This window comes from Schistocerca americana, chromosome X (genome assembly GCF_021461395.2).
Source record: "Schistocerca americana isolate TAMUIC-IGC-003095 chromosome X, iqSchAmer2.1, whole genome shotgun sequence".
Taxonomy (NCBI): Eukaryota; Metazoa; Arthropoda; class Insecta; order Orthoptera; family Acrididae; genus Schistocerca; species Schistocerca americana.
Genome location: NC_060130.1, coordinates 798,226,537 through 798,248,718, shown reverse-complemented (window position 1 = coordinate 798,248,718; position 22,182 = coordinate 798,226,537). Strand labels below are relative to the sequence as shown.

The 22,182-nt window shown below is 40.3% G+C and overlaps 1 protein-coding gene across 1 annotated transcript in view; it reads left to right on the top strand.

Moving 5' to 3' along the window:
- The window catches only part of LOC124554998 (delta-1-pyrroline-5-carboxylate dehydrogenase, mitochondrial), a 111,765-nt gene extending 93,812 nt beyond the window's left edge, over nt 1–17,953 (top strand). The window contains exons 11-12 of the mRNA XM_047128738.1: nt 11,004–11,122; nt 17,121–17,953. Coding sequence (XP_046984694.1) covers nt 11,004–11,122; nt 17,121–17,233 — 232 coding nt within the window. The 3' untranslated portion in view covers nt 17,234–17,953. The remainder of the gene's footprint in view (nt 1–11,003; nt 11,123–17,120) is intronic.
- The last annotated feature ends 4,229 nt before the right edge of the window (nt 17,954–22,182 follow it).

Genomic DNA, 22,182 nt, shown 5'->3' with positions numbered 1-22,182 from the left:
TGCAACACTGGAAGTACGCAATACAAGATTCCTTGCTCACCTAGTTGTCATACTAGATGTCAATACTACCAGATACCTCAAACCCAATCCCACATTAAACTTTACATAGGTAGTACACTCCAAGCAACTTAAACAAACTAAATACCTTCTTAAGTAAAGAAAAGTGGACAGAGATGTATGCAGCCAATGATGTCAGCATAGAATGCAACATACTTCTTGACAAAGTGGTCCACCATTTTGAAAAGGCTTTTACACATAAATGAGTAACAATAAATAATAGCAAGAGAACTGAATTACACTAGCTATAAAAACCTCTTGCAAAAGTAAGAGAATTCTCCATATGTTATGTAAACCAAGTAATGACTCCCCTCAACAATCAAATATTATAAAAGCTACACATGTATCCTAAGAAGTGTGAAAAGACATGCTACAAGGATGCACAATGACGAGTACATTGCCAAATCCAACAACAAAGTGAAAGTAGTGTAGAATATTATGAAAAGGGAAAGAGAGTTGAAAAAAAGTTACACACACCAAGATAGAAGTTAAACACAACAGTGAATTTATATCTAATACTGAAGCTGTGGTGAACACATTTGACAAATTCTTTACAAGCAAAGCTGAAAAATTGGTAAAAAATAATCCAAACACAAAATACCAACCAGAAATATCACACATGTACAGAGTTAGTATTCATTACAACAGTCATGGAAAATGATGTTGCAAAAGCCCACAGTGTGCTGAAAAATTCATATTCAGCTGGCATTTATGGTATTCCACCAAGAGTCATCAAAAATTGTGTGCATGCTATTGCTGAACCACTGACTCACCTCTGTGACTGTTTTCTCCAGGCAGATCCTTTCCCAGAAGCACTGGAACTGCCTAAAGTAATTCCTGTTTTCAAAATAGGTGATGATAAAGACATGAACAACTCTAGGCCTATCACAGTTTCATCCTGGTTCTGTACAATATTTGAAAAAAATTATGCACAAACAACTGATGGGCTTCATAGATAAAAAAGGTTAACAGAGTTTATCCTAAACTGGGTTTAGAAACAATAAATCTACAAAAAGAGCAGTATGTAACTGCATTAATACCATACTACCAGGTGGTTATACTCAAAGTGTTTCTACTTACGGAGGTCCATTGTAGACTGTAGTTATTGTATGGCAGTGAAATGTGGTAGATTTGCTAATGTGTTGATGTGGAACCGATTTACACTGGAAAAAAAAGTTCCAGTTGTGCCCACCATGTGGAAATTGGCACTGTAGACTGTTTGTATGACAATGTGACATCCACTTCACAAGCCATAACGTGAGTGAACCATATGGCTATTGAGAAGAGAGACCAAGCGCTGTTAGTGAAACCGTTTTGTGTGAATGGCAGTAATTACAGTGCTGGATTGAGAGAGGATAGCCAACTGGAAGGTCTGAGGAGACCTCTGACATTACATGATGTAAAGAAGACGATAACAAAATTCAGAAGCACGTGTGAGACTGGTGTGGCACCTGGAGGAGGAAGATGTCCTATCCCCGTGGAAATCATTGACAAGGTGGCTGTTACTGTAACTGACCATGCAGCACATGCCCTGGGTAGTGCTAGTGCTCATGCAGTGTCACAAAACTTGTCCATCCCATGGTCAACAGTATGGAAAGTTTTGGGTCTATTTTACACTGATACCTGTACAAGATACAGATGATGCAGCAACTAAAATCTCATGATCCGCAGCAACATCTTGAATTTGCTCTTCAGTTTCTGGCACAGACCAAAGCTAATGAAATGTGGGAGGCACAGTTTACACTACAGGGTGCAGTGAATACAAACAACTGTCACATATAGGGTACTGTTAAACTGTATTCTGTGCATAAAGAGTCATTGTACTCCCCGTATGTTACTATGTAGTGTGGATTCACAAGTACCTTTATTCTTGGTTCATTCTTCTTTGAAGAGAACACGCCCAGAAGGCCTGTCAGGTATACTGTTACATCTGCATGTTATTGAGTACTCCTTGTACAGCAGGTGATCCCTTCTTTGAAAGAGCACCACAGTTTTTAGGCAAGATGGGACAACACCACATGTCACTCGCCCAGTGAAAGAAAACCCTCCATTAACATGTTATCTCCAGAGATTTTCCAGTTGTAAGGCCTGAAGGATTGCCCGGTCTGAGTCTATGTGACTTTTGGCTCTGGTGATGTTTAAAAGAATGCATTTACCAGGGACATGTTCGGTCTCTACGGGACCTGAAGGCCAGTATACGGTGACGTGTTGCTCAGATTCCACTGGAACTATAAAATTACCAAATAAGCAGCAACCAATCGCAAAATCATGTTTTATTTATTTACTTTTGCAAATCGATTTCAGCTGATTAACAACTATCATCGGTGCTGTCAACGAATATGTGCCCTGAGTGGTAACACTGTCTTAAGCAGAAGTCAAATGTAATTTTATGTTTGACCTCTGCTTAAGACAGTGTTACTAATCAGGGCACATATTCGTTGACAGCACCGATGATGGTTGTTAATCAGTTGAAATTGATTTGCAAAAGTAAATAAATAAAAAATGATTTTGTGCCTGGTTGCTACTTATTGGGTAATTTTATGGTTTACGGTCGCTGTACAACTTGGGAACCACATGGAGCCCACCATCCACTGGAACTGCTGTGATCACATGATTTTAAAGATGCAGCACATCGTTGACATCTCCAGTGCTCATGGTGAACAAATTGTGTAAGCAGTAGTTAGTAATAAAATCAACATTATGCCTGTCTCACCTGTTTGACCTTTTCTGCCCACGTCCCGTTGCTAATCCATTAAGGAACCAGAAAATGTAGCCTCTATTTTTGGTAAAATTTGCTTCTATTATTGCAAAAAATTTCAATTTTTTTGGTTTTTTGTAAATTATTAGATCCACAAATCTAAAAGGTTGTCACATTATACAGTTGAAGGCAAGCAAAGCCTTAGTTCTTTGAAATTAACTGTTTAAAAAAACGCTGATTGCGAGCTTTTTTTATTGGAATGTTTGGTTTTGTAAGAACTTCAACAGCATTTGTTCAGAAATGGCCTTTGTTTTCTTCATTTGGCTCTATTTAAGCTTTCAACAAATGATTGTTATATTGTAAAGAGTGACATTTTCCCATCAGTAAACTGAATGTGCCTCTGATTTAAGGTGTTTCTGGACATTATTTTCTTTTTTCCATACAATTTTACGATTAGAAAATCTGCAAAATATTAAGTTCAACCTTTTGTAGGCATTTGTAGCAGTGCGGTCCACACCACAGTTAGAACTGACAAGGCATTTAGTGTAGAAGTAGAACTGAAAGTAACTATTTTAACATTAGGGAAAGGATTTTGGTGCAATAGAAAAACTTCACAGATTTCATTTTCCAGATGCTATAGCACAGAGTGCAGACATTGTATAGTGCCAGACTGCTATGAGCGTAAACAGTTAGATTTTTGACTGCTAGAGGGGAAACAAGCACCACCTCTCTCTCACAGGACAACAGCTTACACCCGTGTTCTGCAAAAGCAGAACATACACACAGATTACCAATCTCTTCTGGTGTTGTAAGGGTTGTGTATTATCTTTCCAAATTGGGCCTCACCAGATAATGTACAATACCAGTAACTGAAAATTGGCTACATTTTCGATATTTATACGCAGAAAGTAGAGGTATTTCACACTGTCTCTGATAAAGTAGTTCATCTGGGTACAGTTCACCGTGAAATAGTGTCTGTTAGGGAATTTTGTGTTTTTTCATTTTGAAGCAGAATTCACATCTATTTTGCATTTGTCGCAACATGTGAATTTTTCCACTCCCTATCCATTACACCTGGAAACATTTCTATACATCTTCCCTGCATTCACAGTGCCAGATTTGCACCTGATGGCCAAAATTGTAACCAATTTGTCTTCCAGCATAAATTGGTTCCAAAGTAAAGCATTAGAATATTTATCAAGTTTCACTGCCATACGATAATTACGGCACATTGGACCTCCGCGAGTAGCTGTGCTTTAATAACATCTATCCAGTAGATCTGTTGCATAGAAAACAGTCCACAACAGGAATATTTGTAGATCTGCCAAAGGCTTTTAACAGAGCAGATCACAGAATATTGCTGGAACAGATTTAACAATATGGTATCAGAAGACTGGCTAATGAAGCATTGCATTGTTCCTAAGCAGTCACATACAGAAAGTCAGCATGAAGTACACTAACAAACAGCTTAATTCAATAACCGAAATCCTATCTAGTTGTTACACTGTTAAAAAAGATGTGCCAAAGGGCTCAGTATTAGGACTTCTACTAATCCTCCTGTATATTTAGAATTTGAGCCTGAGTGTATATGCACACAAGACCATGATATTTGCTGATGACACAATTGGTACTCCTCAAAGGGGAGAACTCAGCAGCTGAGCTACTATCACCAAAATAACCATCAACAATAAAAAGACAGTTTCCATGAATTTTCACATCACACAAAATGCACACCTCTCTCAACAACTTCCATACGGGCCCACCTAAAACATGGAGTGACATTCTAGGGGAAATTCTTCAATTGCTCTGTGCACTTTCAAAATCCAGAAGAGAGCGTGAGGATAATTAATGGCAGCAAACCTAGAGACTCCTGCAAATCCATCTTCAGGAAGCTGGAGACCATAACACTACCTTGTCTATACGTTCTGAAGACTGTATTTTTTTTTTTAAATCACAGTGCCAGCTGAACCCAGACTCAAAAAATAATGAAATAGACAAACACAACACCAGAAGAAACTCAACTCTCTGTGTGACATGGAAACACTCAACTTTGTAAAAAGAGAATATTATGCATGGGCATCCAGCTGTTCAACATGTTTCCACATTATTAAGTGCACTGAAAATAACATACAATTTAGCAGAGCCATGAAGTCCTAATTGCAGTATCATTGTTTTTATTCTGTTAAAGAATACCAGCAAAATAAATCTTGCTGGTTATGTTTAAGTGCAGGACATGAACTGTTAAGTGAAGCTAATTTAGTCAGTGTCCGCCCCCTGGTAGCTGAGTGGTCAGCGCGACAGAATGTCATACCTAACAGCCCAGGTTCGATTCCCGGCTGGGTTGGAGATTTTCTCCACTCAGGGACTGGGTGTTGTGTTGTCCTTATCATCGTCATTTCATCCCCATCGACACACAAGTCGCCGAAGTGACGTCAACTTGAAAGACTTGCACCAGGCGAACGGTCTACCCGACGGGGGGGCCCTAACCACACAGCATTTCCATTTCCATTTCGTCAGTCTGTGGCAATGTATTATAATACCATAATCTGTCCATACTATATGTTAACAATGTTAACAAAGTTTATTAGACATCTGTAACACACTGTGTACTATCAGAGCACATATATTAAATCAATAAATAATCACATAGATGAGTGCTACGCATATCTAAGTGTCACTATGATCTTGGGGCAAAGAAGTAAAGCAAGCAGTGGAAACTTGTAGATTTCCCACTGTCGAAACAAGCAGAAACTCATCCATAATCAGACAACATGATGCTGAGTGATTTTTGGGACTCCTTGGTGTGTTGCTAACAGATGATGCTTGTAATGGGAAAACCATGCTTGTAAGGAGCGAACTGTTACAGGACCATATGACCGGCATGTCGTTCTTGGTCTTGGCACCCAGTGACTTCATCCTCTTTCCTTATTTGAAGAAGTTATTGCATGTTTCAAGAATGGTGACAAGGTAGTTTTTGAGTTGGAAGATATACTGAACAGCAAAAACGCAAACTACTACAATCCAGCTCCCCGAAAAAAAAAAAAGGTCTCACATTGAAGAGGAAATAGTTTTTTGAGGTTTAATCAAAACTTTATGGCCATCCCTCGTGCGACGCCAGCTCACAGCACATAAAATACAAAGGGTGTTTCACACAAAAAACCTTACAGTAAATTGGCTGCCATGGTACATTCAGACCTTTCCAATAATCTCTAAATGATAGCACGTAATATGTATATATGTAATATTAATAACAATAATTTCAAATGTATGTTGATCAATTTTTTGTTGTATGGTATGAAGGCAAAAAAGAGAGAGAGAGAGAGAGAGAGAGAGAGAGAGAGAGCGCAATCGACGGAGATTACCATGACAGTTCTAATGGTTCTGAACAGCCCCAGCTCAGGTTACTGGATCTGACAAACTCAAAGGTGCTGCAGTAATGAAGATGTTTGACGTGATTTCCTCTCCTCCCCCCCTCCTTCCCTCCCTCCCTCCCTCCCTCCCTCCCTCCCTCCCTCCCTCCCTCCCTTCCTTCTTCTGACGTCCTCTCTCTTTATCACTCCTAATTAAGGTATATTACATATCTAACGATCATGATCAGAACATCCCCATTAGAACATGACCAGCACATCTTAGTCTTATTAGTTCACTGCACTGCGAGTTCAGGAGGTACCCCACTACCCTGGACAACCTGACCATGCCGGAGGCCTTAGGCATTAAGGAATGGCTACATATTCTTTTGTGACTCTTCTTTGTAGAACATTTCTTCGAGTGGCGAGTGGAAATACTTTCTGATAATTTGAGTCATCGTCCTGTGATCATTTCATTAATAACCATTTAAAATCCACGGAGTCTGTTGGTATTTTAACCTGAAAGTGCCTTTTAGCATTACTGGTAGGTATAGCAAACTGTAATAATAAAGGTCAGTTTAAAAAGTACTGCCCTTCGTCTTGGAAAAATATATTGCATAACTGACATGATTAGAACTCAAATCCTCTGGTTCTACATCTTATGTCCTGCAGATGACAGTGAAGTGCATGACAAATGGAACTTCCAATTTCATTATCTATTAAGATTCCTTCCCATTTCATCTGCATTTGGAGTTTGGGAAGGAGGCTTGGTTAAATGGCTCTGTGAACAGTGTCCTGGAGCTTCTGGCCACTTAGCTCACTGACCCTTCCACTGCTGGAAACACTTGCAGAGGACTTCTTTTGGAATGGGCCATAGCTCCACTGTTGCTTCATATCCTCCCTTTTACCACTGTATCCTTTCAGTAGATTCTTCAATTCTATAAATGAATAACAGGTGCAAGGAGAAATGTGTCTCCAGCTAAAGAATCTCGCTACACTATAATTCCACTTCTCAACATCAAAACTAGTTTGGAATCAATGAATGAGTTGCAAGGAAACAAGCATTACAAAAAAATTACTTTTACTGGTCTTCAGAGTCCTCACCATTAGCTGCAACACACTTTTGACATCAGTTGCAATGCTGTAGCAGACTGTCAGCAAACACTTCTTGTGGAATCACTCTAAGCACCACGGCCATGTGTTTGTTGGATGTAACCAACATCTGTGAAGCGGAAGTCTTTCAGGCCAATTTAAGGTGGAGATACAAAAATTCAGCTTTGTGCCAAATCTGGAGAATAACAAGGATTTTGAAGTACAGTCACTTTGCATTGACTGAGAAAGTTGAGCAAGCTGACCGCAGTGTGTGGAAAGGCATTGTGGAGGAAATTCCACCGTCCACTCAAGTAAAGTTCTAGCCAAACCTGCCAGATGCATTGCAGCAGCTATTTCAAAACTCCCTTGTAAATTTATGCATTGGCAGTTTGATACTGGGGTAGAAATTCATGATGGATCAGGCCATTGTTGTCAAAAAAGGCAGTCAACATTGTCTTAATCTTGGGTTTTGTTAGCAGACTTTTTTTTAGGAATTGAAGAAGAAATGAACACAATGCTATTAAATGTCATTTGGCCTCTGCATCATATTGGTATCGCCAGCTCTTAAGTCTTGTAATGGTGGTTTCTAAAAGCTGCAGATTCCGGTCACAGATGTCAGTGAAATCTCCAGACTTTTCCATCAGTTTGCTTCTGCACATCTGTCAACGTGTGCTGAACACGTTTGTGAAAACTTGTGATTAGACTGTATTTGCTTACCCTCAACTCATCCATTATGATTCTCAAAGACAGCCACCAAACATCCACAAGCATCCGTCACACTCATTTGATGTTGTCTGGGATATCTGTTTGTTGACAGTCGGCCTGAACATAGCTCATCTGTCTGTAAAGCTCTGGTATCAGGCTGCACATAAGTTGAATGCCCGCTGGAGGAAACTGACCTAGATGGCCATTAGGAGACGCAGTCTCGCTGCAGCACTGCACTCACTGCTTGGGTGTACCACTTGTCCCACCACGTGAATATGCCAGCCACTAGTGGCTCTTGTGGCCAATATAAATGTGGCTGCCCAGAAAACAGTCAGTCAGTTCTCTATTCGCATCTCATATTGTCGATCATCATCATCATCATCATTGTAGTATGGACTATTCTATAACTATCTCACTTGGCCATTGGTCTTTCTCTCTGGTTATAATTCAGACTGTCTCTCTCTTTGCTCTTGATGTGTTGACACCATTGTGGTGAGGGTTTCTGCTTTGCACTTTGTTGTTGACGTCAGTTGCTTAGGTTTTCTCCTTTCCACCATCAGTCAGCCATGCATAGTTTGGCTATAGCTCGGTGTCATGTTCTCTTTCTCAGGTGGCCCTTCTGCCTTGCAGCTCTCAGTGTTTTTCTCCTGGGTTCTGACACATGCACGGATGTCTGGCTACTCACAGATATAGCTGTAAACCATTCAAATGCACAGTTTTTACTCACTGCTTCAGTGCTGTATATCTGCACTAACATTCCACAAGAGTCCGCCATCATTTTCCATAATTTGAAGTAAATCTTAATGTTACTCTACTTTGCAATGACACGAGTTCTCATACTGACTGACAGCATGGTCTCAACAAGCACCACTACTTCACTTTGGCGATTTGCACAATAGAGGACACAATAGGGGGTGTTGATGATATCTGGTTTGTGGAGAGCTCAACTGTGTGGTTGTTAGCACCTGTGCAAATTCCCAATCTTTTCACTGTCCAGTCTTGCCACTTTCCTGAATGATTATGAAATGATGAGGACAAAATAAACAACCAGTCCCTGAGCGGAGAAAATCCCCGACCCAACTGGGAATCAAACCCGGGACCCCATGATCAAGAGGCATCAATGCTAGCCACTAAACCATGAGCTACAGACACATGGAAATGATGAGGACAAAACAAACAACCAGTCCCTGAGCGGAGAAAATCCACGACCCAACTGGGAATCAAACCCGGGACCCCATGATCAAGAGGCATCAATGCTAGCCACTAAACCATGAGCTACAGACACATGGTAATGTATCTCAGTGTGTATCCGTGGGTGCCTCACTCTAACCAGCACAGTTTTTAACATATGGAACTGTTCACCAAACTTTTCAGACACACCTTGTGGTTTTCATCATGTAATGATCTGTGTTTGTGCACCAAACTAAGTTACAGAGATGCCTGAGAGCTTCTACTTCCTACTATTTTTGTTACTATCCTTCAAATGCACATTTCAGTAGCTATCAAAGAAAACACTCAGTGTAACTTTTATCGTGCTTCACACCAGTTATGCTCTCTTCATTGTTAGAGAGCGGGCAATGCTTCCGTTGTGATGACTGTGCTTTTGTTTCCAGGTGTTACCTGTACACCTGTGACTCATTGCCAGTTATAACGATGTTAAGGGATTCTGAATTTATGTCTACAGTATCCAGTATGTTCAGATTGTTGCATAATATTGCGTGCACAGGATCTTAATTGGTCCTGACCTATTCTGTGATCTCCTGTATAGTTGAACAACTATATTCCTTTGTCAGAATTTGCACTTTGTCAACAACAGGTGCAATGCAGCTACTGGTGTGTAGCCATCTAGAATCTGGTTAATTCTCTTTCTGTTTACTGCATAGCATTATCACCAAAATCCTGCTGCATCTTACAAACTACTGCTTTCAGAATCACCAAGCTTTCATCAAAAACTTGATATAGCTACTTTTCTAAATATATTTAGTCATTTCAAATGAACCAAGGATTCCAATGAATATGTGGTACAGCTCTACACAACTGGTATGAGGCAGTGAATGACTTCCTCATTGGTTGAATGAAAGTTTGAGCATGTGCATGAAGTGCAGAAAGTGATTCTGCCCCATCATTAGTATTTTGCGTCTAGAAATTTTAAGGTCAGATAAATTCTAGACAGGCTTGGCATAGATTACCACCATGGCTCCTTAGAAGATCCAATGATTTTTAGTCATGATTCAGAATAAGAAATTGTGGGTGTTTGATAATGATTTTAAGTGTGTATTCACTAATATTTTAAAACAAAATAGTGACTTTACTTCACTATAAATAGCAGAGTTTAAATTGGGTAGTGGGATTTGGTATTCTCATCTATAGTTTTAGCTTGTCTAAGATTGATGTACTAAATACATTTATTATATGGAGCAAAGAGCTTAAATTCACAAAAATGATCCTTTAATTAGAGTGAAAGCAAAGTTCCTCATATGGTCTGATTGTGTAAATACTTTGCTATCAGTACAACAAATTAACACAACAGAGGGGTCCGTACAGAATCCTCAAGACACACTCCAACATAAACAGATCCAAGGAAAGGCAGTGTTATTCTGTGAGAAGGAAAGTTACCTGCAACAGTGAAGGAAGCACCTTCTCTGAGTGTCTTTGCAGAAACTTATTATTACATCAGCAGTTGGAGGTAGATAATAATAAGGTTCTGAAATCAGTCAATCAATCAATCAACGTCTTCTGGTGGGAAGCCTAGTGATGTGTGTTGACTGTGGTGTATCACTCGTTATCGGCAAGGGATGTTGTATGCTCCAACAGGAGGACACTGTTAAAAATTCCTGGTGTTCTGCCTTTCATTTTAAGTGGCAAGAGAGAACTATGGATGGTGTTGTCTTGTAAAATAAGTTTTTTACTTGGTGAAATATAAGTCCCATTCATTGTATTGGTTGGAAGTCTGTAATCTAAAAATTAGTGCATGTAGAACAGCACTTACTCTAAAAGTTGTAAACAGTGGTGACTGAAGCACAGTTAATCAGATTAAAACAGTACATTCAGTTGTATCATTTAAGTGTTGTAGCAATTTCTAACTGAATATTTTTTGGTTACAGGGAATTCATTGCCAAAGCACATGATTATCTCATCCATGGAGCTGGAAACTTTTATATTAATGATAAATCGACAGGAGCAGTTGTGGCACAACAACCATTTGGCGGTGCTAGAAAATCAGGTACTTTCTTTTCTAAAGGTCGTAATTATTGTGTGTAAAATATCGTCAGTGGCACATGTGCCTCACATGTAGACCTACAAAAATGTAATGCCTGTTTACATTTAAAATTTGGTGGCACAAGTCAGGGGTGTTGTGTTTTCTTAGTCACATACTGTACTAACTTGTGCTATGTATTGTAATAACTTGTTTTCATTTGTGCGAGCCATGAATCATACTGGTCTGTGCCACAAGTCTTCTATTACCTAAATGATGGACACAGTCCAGGAAGCACCATTCTGCATAATTGTGAAACATGGTGTGTTCCATAAAATTGTGATCTTCACTGTTTGGATTTTGGGGAGTTAGAAATTGAATATAGCTTCTACAAAGTGTAATATTCTGCTTGCAGTCAGCTGCAGTCAGGCTTCTGCAGTAGCACTCCCTTCATATGGTATAAACATTCACTTAAGCCTTTATTTTGCCATGTTCAGTTTGACTACATTTGGTTCTTATGTTACTAAGTGTAGTGGTTAATAATATTGTGCTTCAGTTCATTAATTCAATTTGGATACAGTCAAGCTACCTGTAGTAGTCTTGTTAAATCTTTTGGCAACAACACACCTTTTGGTAAGTATATGAAGTAAAAGTGCAGAGGTTTTAACACAAAACTGTTAGTGATATTTGTAACTTTTCTATTTACTTAAAATTTTCTTTAAAATGGCATATTTAAAAAAAGAAATTGAAATCCTAGAGCAGACAGTTGTGAAGATCCATATTTTTATTATGAAGATATGTGAATTGAGAAACACAGTGACATAAAAATGGAATTTGGTTCTATTGTAACAATTTCAAATTGTTCTCTAAGGAACTGACACATACAAATTTTATATGGTAATAAGATAAATAGATGTTGACCTGTGAGACTCGAATTTCTCCTGGAATCTCATATTTCCAGAGGAATTACAGTTCAATACTGTAGAATTCACTTAGGTCATCAGTTGGGACTATATACACTCCTGGAAATGGAAAAAAGAACACATTGACACCGGTGTGTCAGACCCACCATACTTGCTCCGGACACTGCGAGAGGGCTGTACAAGCAATGATCACACGCACGGCACAGCGGACACACCAGGAACCGCGGTGTTGGCCGTCGAATGGCGCTAGCTGCGCAGCATTTGTGCACCGCCGCCGTCAGTGTCAGCCAGTTTGCCGTGGCATACGGAGCTCCATCGCAGTCGTTAACACTGGTAGCATGCCGCGACAGCGTGGACGTGAACCGTATGTGCAGTTGACGGACTTTGAGCGAGGGCATATAGTGGGCATGCGGGAGGCCGGGTGGACGTACCGCCGAATTGCTCAACACGTGGGGCGTGAGGTCTCCACAGTACATCGATGTTGTCGCCAGTGGTCGGCGGAAGGTGCACGTGCCCGTCGACCTGGGACCGGACCGCAGTGACGCACGGATGCACGCCAAGACCGTAGGATCCTACGCAGTGCCGTAGGGGACCGCACCGCCACTTCCCAGCAAATTAGGGACACTGTTGCTCCTGGGGTATCGGCGAGGACCATTCGCAACCGTCTCCATGAAGCTGGGCTACGGTCCCGCACACCGTTAGGCCGTCTTCCACTCACGCCCCAACATCGTGCAGCCCGCCTCCAGTGGTGTCGCGACAGGCGTGAATGGAGGGACGAATGGAGACGTGTCGTCTTCAGCGATGAGAGTCGCTTCTGCCTTGGTGCCAATGATGGTCGCATGCGTGTTTGGCGCCGTGCAGGTGAGCGCCACAATCAGGACTGCATACGACCGAGGCACACAGGGCCAACACCCGGCATCATGGTGTGGGGAGCGATCTCCTACACTGGCCGTACACCACTGGTGATCGTCGAGGGGACACTGAATAGTGCACAGTACATCCAAACCGTCATCGAACCCATCGTTCTACCATTCCTAGACCGGCAAGGGAACTTGCTGTTCCAACAGGACAATGCACGTCCGCATGTATCCCGTGCCACTCAACGTGCTCTAGAAGGTGTAAGTCAACTACCCTGGCCAGCAAGATCTCCGGATCTGTCCCCCATTGAGCATGTTTGGGACTGGATGAAGCGTCGTCTCACGCGGTCTGCACGTCCAGCACGAACGCTGGTCCAACTGAGGCGCCAGGTGGAAATGGCATGGCAAGCCGTTCCACAGGACTACATCCAGCATCTCTACGATCGTCTCCATGGGAGAATAGCAGCCTGCATTGCTGCGAAAGGTGGATATACACTGTACTAGTGCCGACATTGTGCATGCTCTGTTGCCTGTGTCTATGTGCCTGTGGTTCTGTCAGTGTTATCATGTGATGTATCTGATCCCAGGAATGTGTCAATAAAGTTTCCCCTTCCTGGGACAATGAATTCACGGTGTTCTTATTTCAATTTCCAGGAGTGTAGTTAAACGCTGCCACAGGCTGAACCCATTTGCTACTGGACAGTTCCCCTGCAGATTTTCCTTGGGTGATGTAGGAGGCAAGACGTAAGGATTAGGTTTGTTTACCATACTTCATACATGAAAAGAAGTCATTAATGCCATGTATTTTAAGAAAAACTATTGCTAATTTAATGGCTCAAGATTATGAACAGCAAATTGCATTTTTTATGGCTTGTATTTTTATTTTTTTTCACTGGACTTTGTTTAGGGATGTGGCTATATAATAGTAATAAATAGCCTTGGATGTTGAAAGCTTAATAAAAGTGTGTGACTGACTTTAAAGTTTGTTTACTATGTTGGGGCGTAGATGGAGGGTACCCACCTCTTGCACTGCCAAAGTACTGTTCTGCTATGTTCCTGGTAACTGACTGAATTGTGGGCAGGCTGTGGTTTGTGAAATAAAAATGTCCTATCACATTGTGGCTACAGTTCACTGAATGAAATGTTTATTTCACATGTGTTTAAATGCTGCAAGTGCAGTGACAGATAGCTCCATGAACTCATTCAAGAATTTACTTAGTCTTCAGCACCACACTGTAGTTCACAGTTAAAGGCTGCAAAATCCACAGACTCATACCGAAATTTTAGAAGTCTGTAGACATGTCACACAAAAAATTTCAAACATTTACAAGGGGAAGGCCTCAAATGCAGCCAGCCGATTTGGCTCTTATTTGGCAAGTTGCTTGTGTACAACCTAAAATTAAGAACTCTTTTAGATAGTTTGGCTCAATGCCTGCCCCCTACACACACACACACACACACACACACACACACAGTCTTTGACAAAACTGCTCCTAAAGTTGATGACATGCATCGACTGAGAACTGGTGGTATCAATAGGTAGCTGAAAATTGAGCGTCTTTTCATCAACATGTTAGTGGGTTCATAAAATGCATATTTTTCTAGAAATCTGGTAAATAAACTTTCTCAACTTCCACTTTTGTACCCATAAGGTATGCAGTGTTAGACAAAAGCGCCACTGATGTAACGACCAAGGCATCTGGCTCGAAAGCAGAGAACCTGTGTTCAGTTCCCATATGCATTCTGCAGTTTGTACTTTTTTTCTTTTTTTCTGCATCAAAATGGGTAGGAATAAGAGGGTTAATAAGGTAAGCAAATTGGCAAGAAATAACAACAGATTAGGCAAGTAAATTTCTGAAGTGACTTGGAGCAGTAAAGGGTTAAAATTTGAAGCCTCATTGTATGAAAACAGTTGTGAGCAAGACTTGTGAAGAGTAACATTCAGCGCCTGTTATCACATAAGGGAGAATAGCCAATCCTTGTTGCAGTTGGTAGTGTACATAAAATAATGCTTTCATACATAGTGCAGTATTCCATCAAAGCATCTGGAAAATTGTTGCTTAAAGTTTTTCCATGTTTCAAAGAAACTATTGATTAATTTGGTCCTCAGGGTACGGGAGAGGTCAGTTGTAAGTTTTGTCTGATCCTGAATTCTTGGTGTGGACAAACTAACACCATCATGTATGATAGCATGTTTATAGATTACAAGGGTCAACTGACTTGCAGGGTGGAAGTAATATTGCCAAACTGCATATCTGTGTGCCAGCCACATGATTTTTTTTTTTATCGCTAAGTTAAATACTTTACTTCAAGGCTTCAAAATTACAGTCTGCTTCTGGAAATCCAGCAGGAATTACGCAACTGAGTGGATATAATAACAAGCCACACCATTCATGATTAACTTTAAACACTGATTTTCCAGAGAATGTTATAGTATTCATGGTATTATAGCATGCTTTACATGCTGGGGGATGAGTGAATGGTGTTAACAGGCCAGTGGGTCCGTGTGAGACCCTGTTGAAAGTTACAAATGAATTTTATTGACTTCATTACATGACACAATGAGGCATGCAACGCCTCTCCCCGTTGCCACTGGCTGGTGCTGATGAAAAGGCAATGGCTACCGCCCATAACTGCTGAGCCAGCACTCTGCATTGCTGAGGCCGGCTACCTTTGCAGGCCATGGCTGTTTGATGTCAGTGGTGCTATGTGTTGTGATCTGATGGCATTCCACTCGGGGAACAGCTCCTTGGCTCCACAAGTGGATGTGGTGGCACTGTGTGGAGTCAGCTATGGACAGGGTTCAACCCGTTGGCTTTGGACACAAGTGAGATAGCAGCTGGTGCTGTGGTGCCAAACCACTCTAGGAACTCAGTGTTGGTCTTGTCATGGATTGTAGGTCGACAGGTTTATGGCACCGGGCCCATAAAGGACTTAGTGTGGGTGGAAGGTGTAGTCCAGTCTCGAACCCATGGCTGCTACTGGTGTAGCCCAGTCATCTCACTTTCTGATATATTTCTGGCATCATGATCCTGCCGCTGGCTTCCAACAGCGAGAAGTTATCCCTGCCTTAAAATCCAGACTAATTTATATGCCTCCATTGTCCATTTGTTTCACTAAATCTCTATGCCTAGTCATCTCACCCATAACAAGATACTTGCCCTGGTGTGGTGAATCGCTCCGCTTCCTGCACAGTTACTGCTGTGCAGTGTCACTGTACACTGGTGCTATTGATTATTTTCTGTCCACAAACTGGTTATCAGCACTTCAGTTTGCATCAAAATTAATTACTGAAAAAGGAATATTTTTTAAATGTAAACCAGGTTATTTTCCTCTTAATCTTCTGAAGGAACGACATAGTTGTGCAAAGATTGCATTCATTAGATGTTCGTTGTGTTACAAATGAATTAGCTTCAAATGGGGAGGGGGGTACACAGTAAGCTTTAAGTTTACCATCTGTCCTCCTGAGAGCTGCAGTTTACTTTGTGGTTGATACATCCCTCCAGTAGCAGAAATCATGTGAGGTCTGCACTAATGTAACAGCTTCAGCATGCTACTTTCTAGTGACTGTGCCGGACTTGGGTCATACAACACCATCTGTCAAACCTGTGCGTATTAGCCATGCTTGTCTGTCATGTTCCATGGTCATCCTGGGGAGTTGTAACTACTGTAAGGCCCTCCAAAGAGATTTTTATTTGATGAATACTCGAATGTCAGCTGTATGTATTCGTGTGTAATTGGTTGGCCAGAAGGATAGTGAACTTTCACAGTGCCTACCTATATAAAATCACTGTACCAACTTGGTATCGAGGGTGTGAGAACAGCTTCTTCATTTACAGTGTTTGAAAGTACCTTTGCATTTGAGTGTCTGATTTGGTCTGAACACACACCATTCAGCACATTGCCTTCTCTTGAACAGTCATGGTGATACACTCTCAGTATAGTAAGGAATTTATACACATAACAAATTTGTGCTATCTAGTATGTTTTGAGATGCCATGTACAGGGGAGACAAGAAATCTTATCAGTATTTATAGCTGCCAACGTGATTATGACAAACATTAGAGAAAAGACTCAGCCCCCCCCCCCCCCCGCCCCCTTTTTTTCTGTGCACAGCAACAGCAATTTTGTGTTTATGTTAATCTGTCTTGGTTAATGGATAGAGGAGGGCTAAAAAGTTGACTAATGTTTGAGAGCTTACTGATTCCACAACACTGATTCATGTTTGGTGTTTCATAATTTCAGGTACAAATGACAAAGCTGGTGGACCACATTATTTACTGAGATTCACTTCAATACAGGCAGTGAAGGAAACATTTGTACCCTTAAAAGACTGGCAATATCCTTATATGAAGTAAGATTGTATGGTTCTTTTTTATATTTTTTGTTATTATTATTATCATTGCAACCTTCAAATACATTAGTTTAAGTGTTTGGCTGCTATTATGTATCTATATTATGTGCATTTTGATTGCTTCATATTTATTGTGGCATAAATTGTTCACCTTTGTATTTGATCAATGATAAAGTTCTTTTGACATATTTTTATGCAAGTACTCCCTATGGTTCATGGTCCGTGCTGAAAATAATCGAAATGTAGTCTTAATAGCAAAAGACTAGGGGGCTGCTCTGCTATTTCTTATTGTCACTGATAGCTTTTACTTTTCATTGGTCTTCCATTTTAAATATTGTAATTTTAAGTGGTTTCTGCTTGCATTGTTTAGTTACTACGTTCTTTATCAGCTAATTCTAGAAATAAAATATCTCACCTCTACCACTGTAAGCTACAATTGGCTGTGAAGAATTTCAATAAATGGAAGTTAATTAGAACATTGAGAGGATCCCATATTTGATTCAAATGTGGGCTCTCAAAGTGAAATTAGCATTACACCAAGAAATGTACAAAGTATTTATTAGTAATATAGGATCATGTTTAATAATAGTTCCTCTGAGGCATGTGATACTTTTTACTGCTGCATTGTCAAACACTAATTATGTGTCTGTTCATTTATGTATACTAATATCACAGAATTATTGTATTCAATACAGTATTATTTAAATAAAATTTTAGGAAATGACACTTGTTGTATGAAAATATAATTAGGATAACTCATTGTGGTGTGTGTGCACTAGCGTGGAAGGCAGAGAGAGAGAGAGAGAGAGAGAGAGAGAGAGAGAGAGAGAGAGAGAGCCATAATTGTGAGGGAAGGTGACTCTGCATATCCTCATTGCCACAAAATTTTGTACTGACTTGGAAACCAATTGCATAGCTGAAATTGTGCATATCAAAGATGTAATTTCTGAGGTTTATTGTTCACCAGATAGGTATGAAAAAAGCCCAAAAAATTAACAGTAAGAACTTACAAGCACCTGACAGGAAGAAATATTTTTAAAGATGCATAAATGTAACTAGTATACCTAGACACAGCAATTGTGGAAGATTTGCTCCAAAACAAATTGGTGTATTTTTGGGTGTGTACATATAATGAAACACAAACTATAAATTAGAGAATTATGTGGTCATGTCAGCATGCAATCAGGAGCTATCACTACCAAGAATAGTATTTATAACTTGGCACATAACTACATCAGATACAAGAGTAACATGCCATTTCAACCCAGTAATACATGTGGCTGTTTTTGTTACATTCAACATAAATAAATGTGGCAATATTAGCATAGCTGCAAAATAATATTTTCAGATGTTACTCAAATAGGTTTTTATGTAAATTGAAAATGTCAATTATGTCAATCGATGTAGGTGAAACACAAAAATTGCTTATACAATTTGTTTTGTTAGGGTGGAACAGAACTTTGAACAATGATCAGTAAGAGGTATGTCTGGGTTTCTTCTGTTCGACCTTTGTAACAGACCAACCAAAGACTACCTGCAGTTCACTGGCCTACTATGATGACAAAACAATCATATTCTACAATTATAATCCACACATAACAAAAGCCAGACAAATAGCTACATCTAACAAGTTAAAATAGTGTGAAAAAAATTGAAAGTGTCACAAAGAGCCTACTTATCGTGTGTAAAAATGATGAAGAACTGGTGAATGTGGCCATAGAATAATATCTGTTTGTGACTCAGTCTTCCTGTTCACACTTTGTGTACATGCATGAGCCAAAATATTACAACCACATGCTTAATAGCGTGTTGGCTGACCTTTGCAACACAATACAGCAGTAATGCCGCTTGGCATGTATTCACCAAGTCCTTGATAGGTTTCTGGAGGTATGTGGCACCAGATGTCTATGTGCAAGTCATGCAATTGCAATAAATTCCAGCCTGGTGGGTTCGGGACACAGAGCTAGTGACCAGTAGTGTCCCAGATGTGTTCCATCAGATTTAGATCAGGCAAAGTTGCTGGGTAAGACATAGTGAGTTCACTAACATGGTCCTCAAAGCTCTGTAATACAATTACAGCTTTGGGATGTGGTCAGTCACCTTGCTGGTAATGCCATTGCCATCAGGGAAAACTTCAAGTATGAAGATATTCAACTGGTCCACGATAATGTTCACATAGTCCACAACTGCTGTAGGTCCAATGGAAGCCCAGGTGAATATCCCACATAGCATGGTACTACTACTACTAGTACTACTACTACTACTACTACTACTACCACCACCAATTTGCACTTTTGGTTTTGTGCATGTTTGAGTAGCAGTTTGCGTGGATGGAACACATTGTCCTGCACCAGCATTGTACTCTGTCATCAGATCTGCAGTAGATTGTAGCCTGTCTTTCTGTATAGAGTGGGCGAACCTCCAACCTCTTTGTTCTGTGATGAGGTGTGGATGTCCAACACCTTATCACCTGCTGGTGGTTTCATTGTCCGTCGATCACTTTCAGTAGGCATTCATGACAGTAGCACATGAACACAAACCAACTTCACCATTTCTGAGTACCTCTTCCCAGATGCTGGGCACTAACAGTCTACCCTTTGTCAAAGTCAATTATGTCAGTGGATTTTTCCATTTGCTGCCCATAGTGTCACTAGAATAGCTCCCCATTCATCTCTGTTCTGCTTATGTATTTTCCTTACCACTTCATGTGCCAGCTGTAGTCCTAGGCAGCATTCATTCTTGCAGGGGACAGTGGCCATTATGTTATAGCTCATCAGTTTGTGTGTGTGTGTGTGTGTGTGTGTGTGTGTGTGTGTGTGTGTGTGTGTGTAAGTTGGTACAACTGGAACACGATACAACGCACAAAGAAAAAGTTGTGTCTTTTGGTTTAGCCTCATTGTTGTATTATTGTGGACAGGTAAGACATCTACAGATTTATTAGTGCATCCACAGGTTAGAGGTTAGTGTTGTTGGATGCTAAAGAGTAAGTCTTAGATCCAATTCCTGATGACCACCTTACCTTTTTCTTCCATGGGGAAGTTTTTGATAGCTGCAAGACCAAATTAAAACATGCTTGTGAAAGTAAGTGATGCAAGTGGCTAAGGAGGCATCAACTGAAAGGCTTGCACTAGGCTGGAAGCCTCAAGACATTTGTTTTTATTGACTGCAGTATCTCTAGTACATATTGATGTCTGTGAAGAGAAGATTGTGGTTTTCATATATCACAGATGATAAATTACAATGCCGTGAGCATAGAAACTATAGATTGTTTTATCTTTTTCCCACCAAGTAATTTTAATTGTTCACATAAGGCTTTGAGTAAAGTGAAGCTAAAACATAGGATAAGTAGCTGACAAACTGAGCATTGTCCGGTTATTCATTCTGCCAGTTTGCTATTGGAAACTGAAACAAGAACAGAACTATGTTTCTAGTGTAATATCGAAAAAACTTAATTTCCATGTATTTGCGGAAACACCTTTGAAATTATGAAACTTTCATACAAAGAAAGATGCATAATTTACAAAGCTATCTCACATGTCTACAAGGCCATTCTGTAAATGTCTCTATGGCAATGCCTCTTCATTGCTCTTCCAATGGCTTTTGTTTTTTGCTTGCAGCCATTGCACTTCACAGCTGAAAACTGTCAAAAGTGCTGTCAGGTGTCAGGGAGTTCCTTAAATTGACTCAACTGCAGGAGTGTCTTACATCCAAACTTTCAGATGTCAGATACTCAGATAGGTACGAAACATTGTATATCGACAGAGTATCAACCAAAACTCTGATATGCTGTCATCCAAGAACACGTACATGAACAGTAAGTAATAAGCAACATCTGACCTACAGAGCACGGGAAAAGCTTAACTGTGAGGATAGTGATGTTTTGTTTGTGGGGCGCTCAACTGCGCGGTCATCAGCACTTGTACAAAGTCCCAATCTTTACACAGTCCAGGCTAGCCACTTTCATGAACGATGATAAAATGATGAGGACAACACAAACACTCAGTCCCCAGGCAGAGAAAATCCCCAACACTACTGGGAATCGAATTCAGGACCCCCACTTTCCTGTAGATCTCCCACTGGGAAGTCATTTAAATGTTATTTTGTAGTACCAAGGGTCCTGGGTTCTAGCCCTAGTCATGCCAGTTTTTATACTGTACTCTATGTGAAACCATTTTATGGAACAACAAGTTCCTCACATGTGAAAGGACTGTTCGGAGTTCATAGCAATGTTCTATTAGCAGTCTGCTTTCACTTCATTTATTTGAAAGTAGGAAACCTGTGGGGTACATCTATAGTTTCACAGAATAAACATAAATAATCTGAACAGCAGAATAAAGAAATAGTTGCATCACACATGAGGAAGTATTAATGGTAGTAACAAAAACCTGAGAGCCCGCGGCCCACCGAACATTGACTGGAGTGAGGAAGCGCGTTTCTGACGTTTGAGCTAAGTACAGCTATTGACATGGTACACACGTACCATTTAGGTACATTTTATGCAATGTCTTTTGCCCTTTTGGGCGTTCTGTATTAATGTTGGACCATGCCTCTTTAGGCAGTTTGTAGTTTTAATGTGTTCTGAAGAAGGCGTGGTTATCTGCGCCGAAACCTAGGGCAACATCCGGTTTCTATTTGCAATCTAGGCGGGTTCTTTATAATCCTCAAATTATTCACGATTGCTGATGCGCTGCAATGTTAAAAGTTCTCAATAATAATAATAGGCATAATAAAATAATAATACTAATAATAAACAAAATAATAGTAAGTACATAGCATTCAGAAATAAATACAAATACCGTCACACATGCACAGTGTTTTCATTCAGGAAGAAAGGTTTGACAATAGTAGTTGTGCACAAAGTAGTGTGTGATGCAAGTTGCTTTCATTCATCAAGTAGATTTGATGAATCCCATATTTGCACATCCACCCTGTAGAATGCAGAATGAAAGCTTA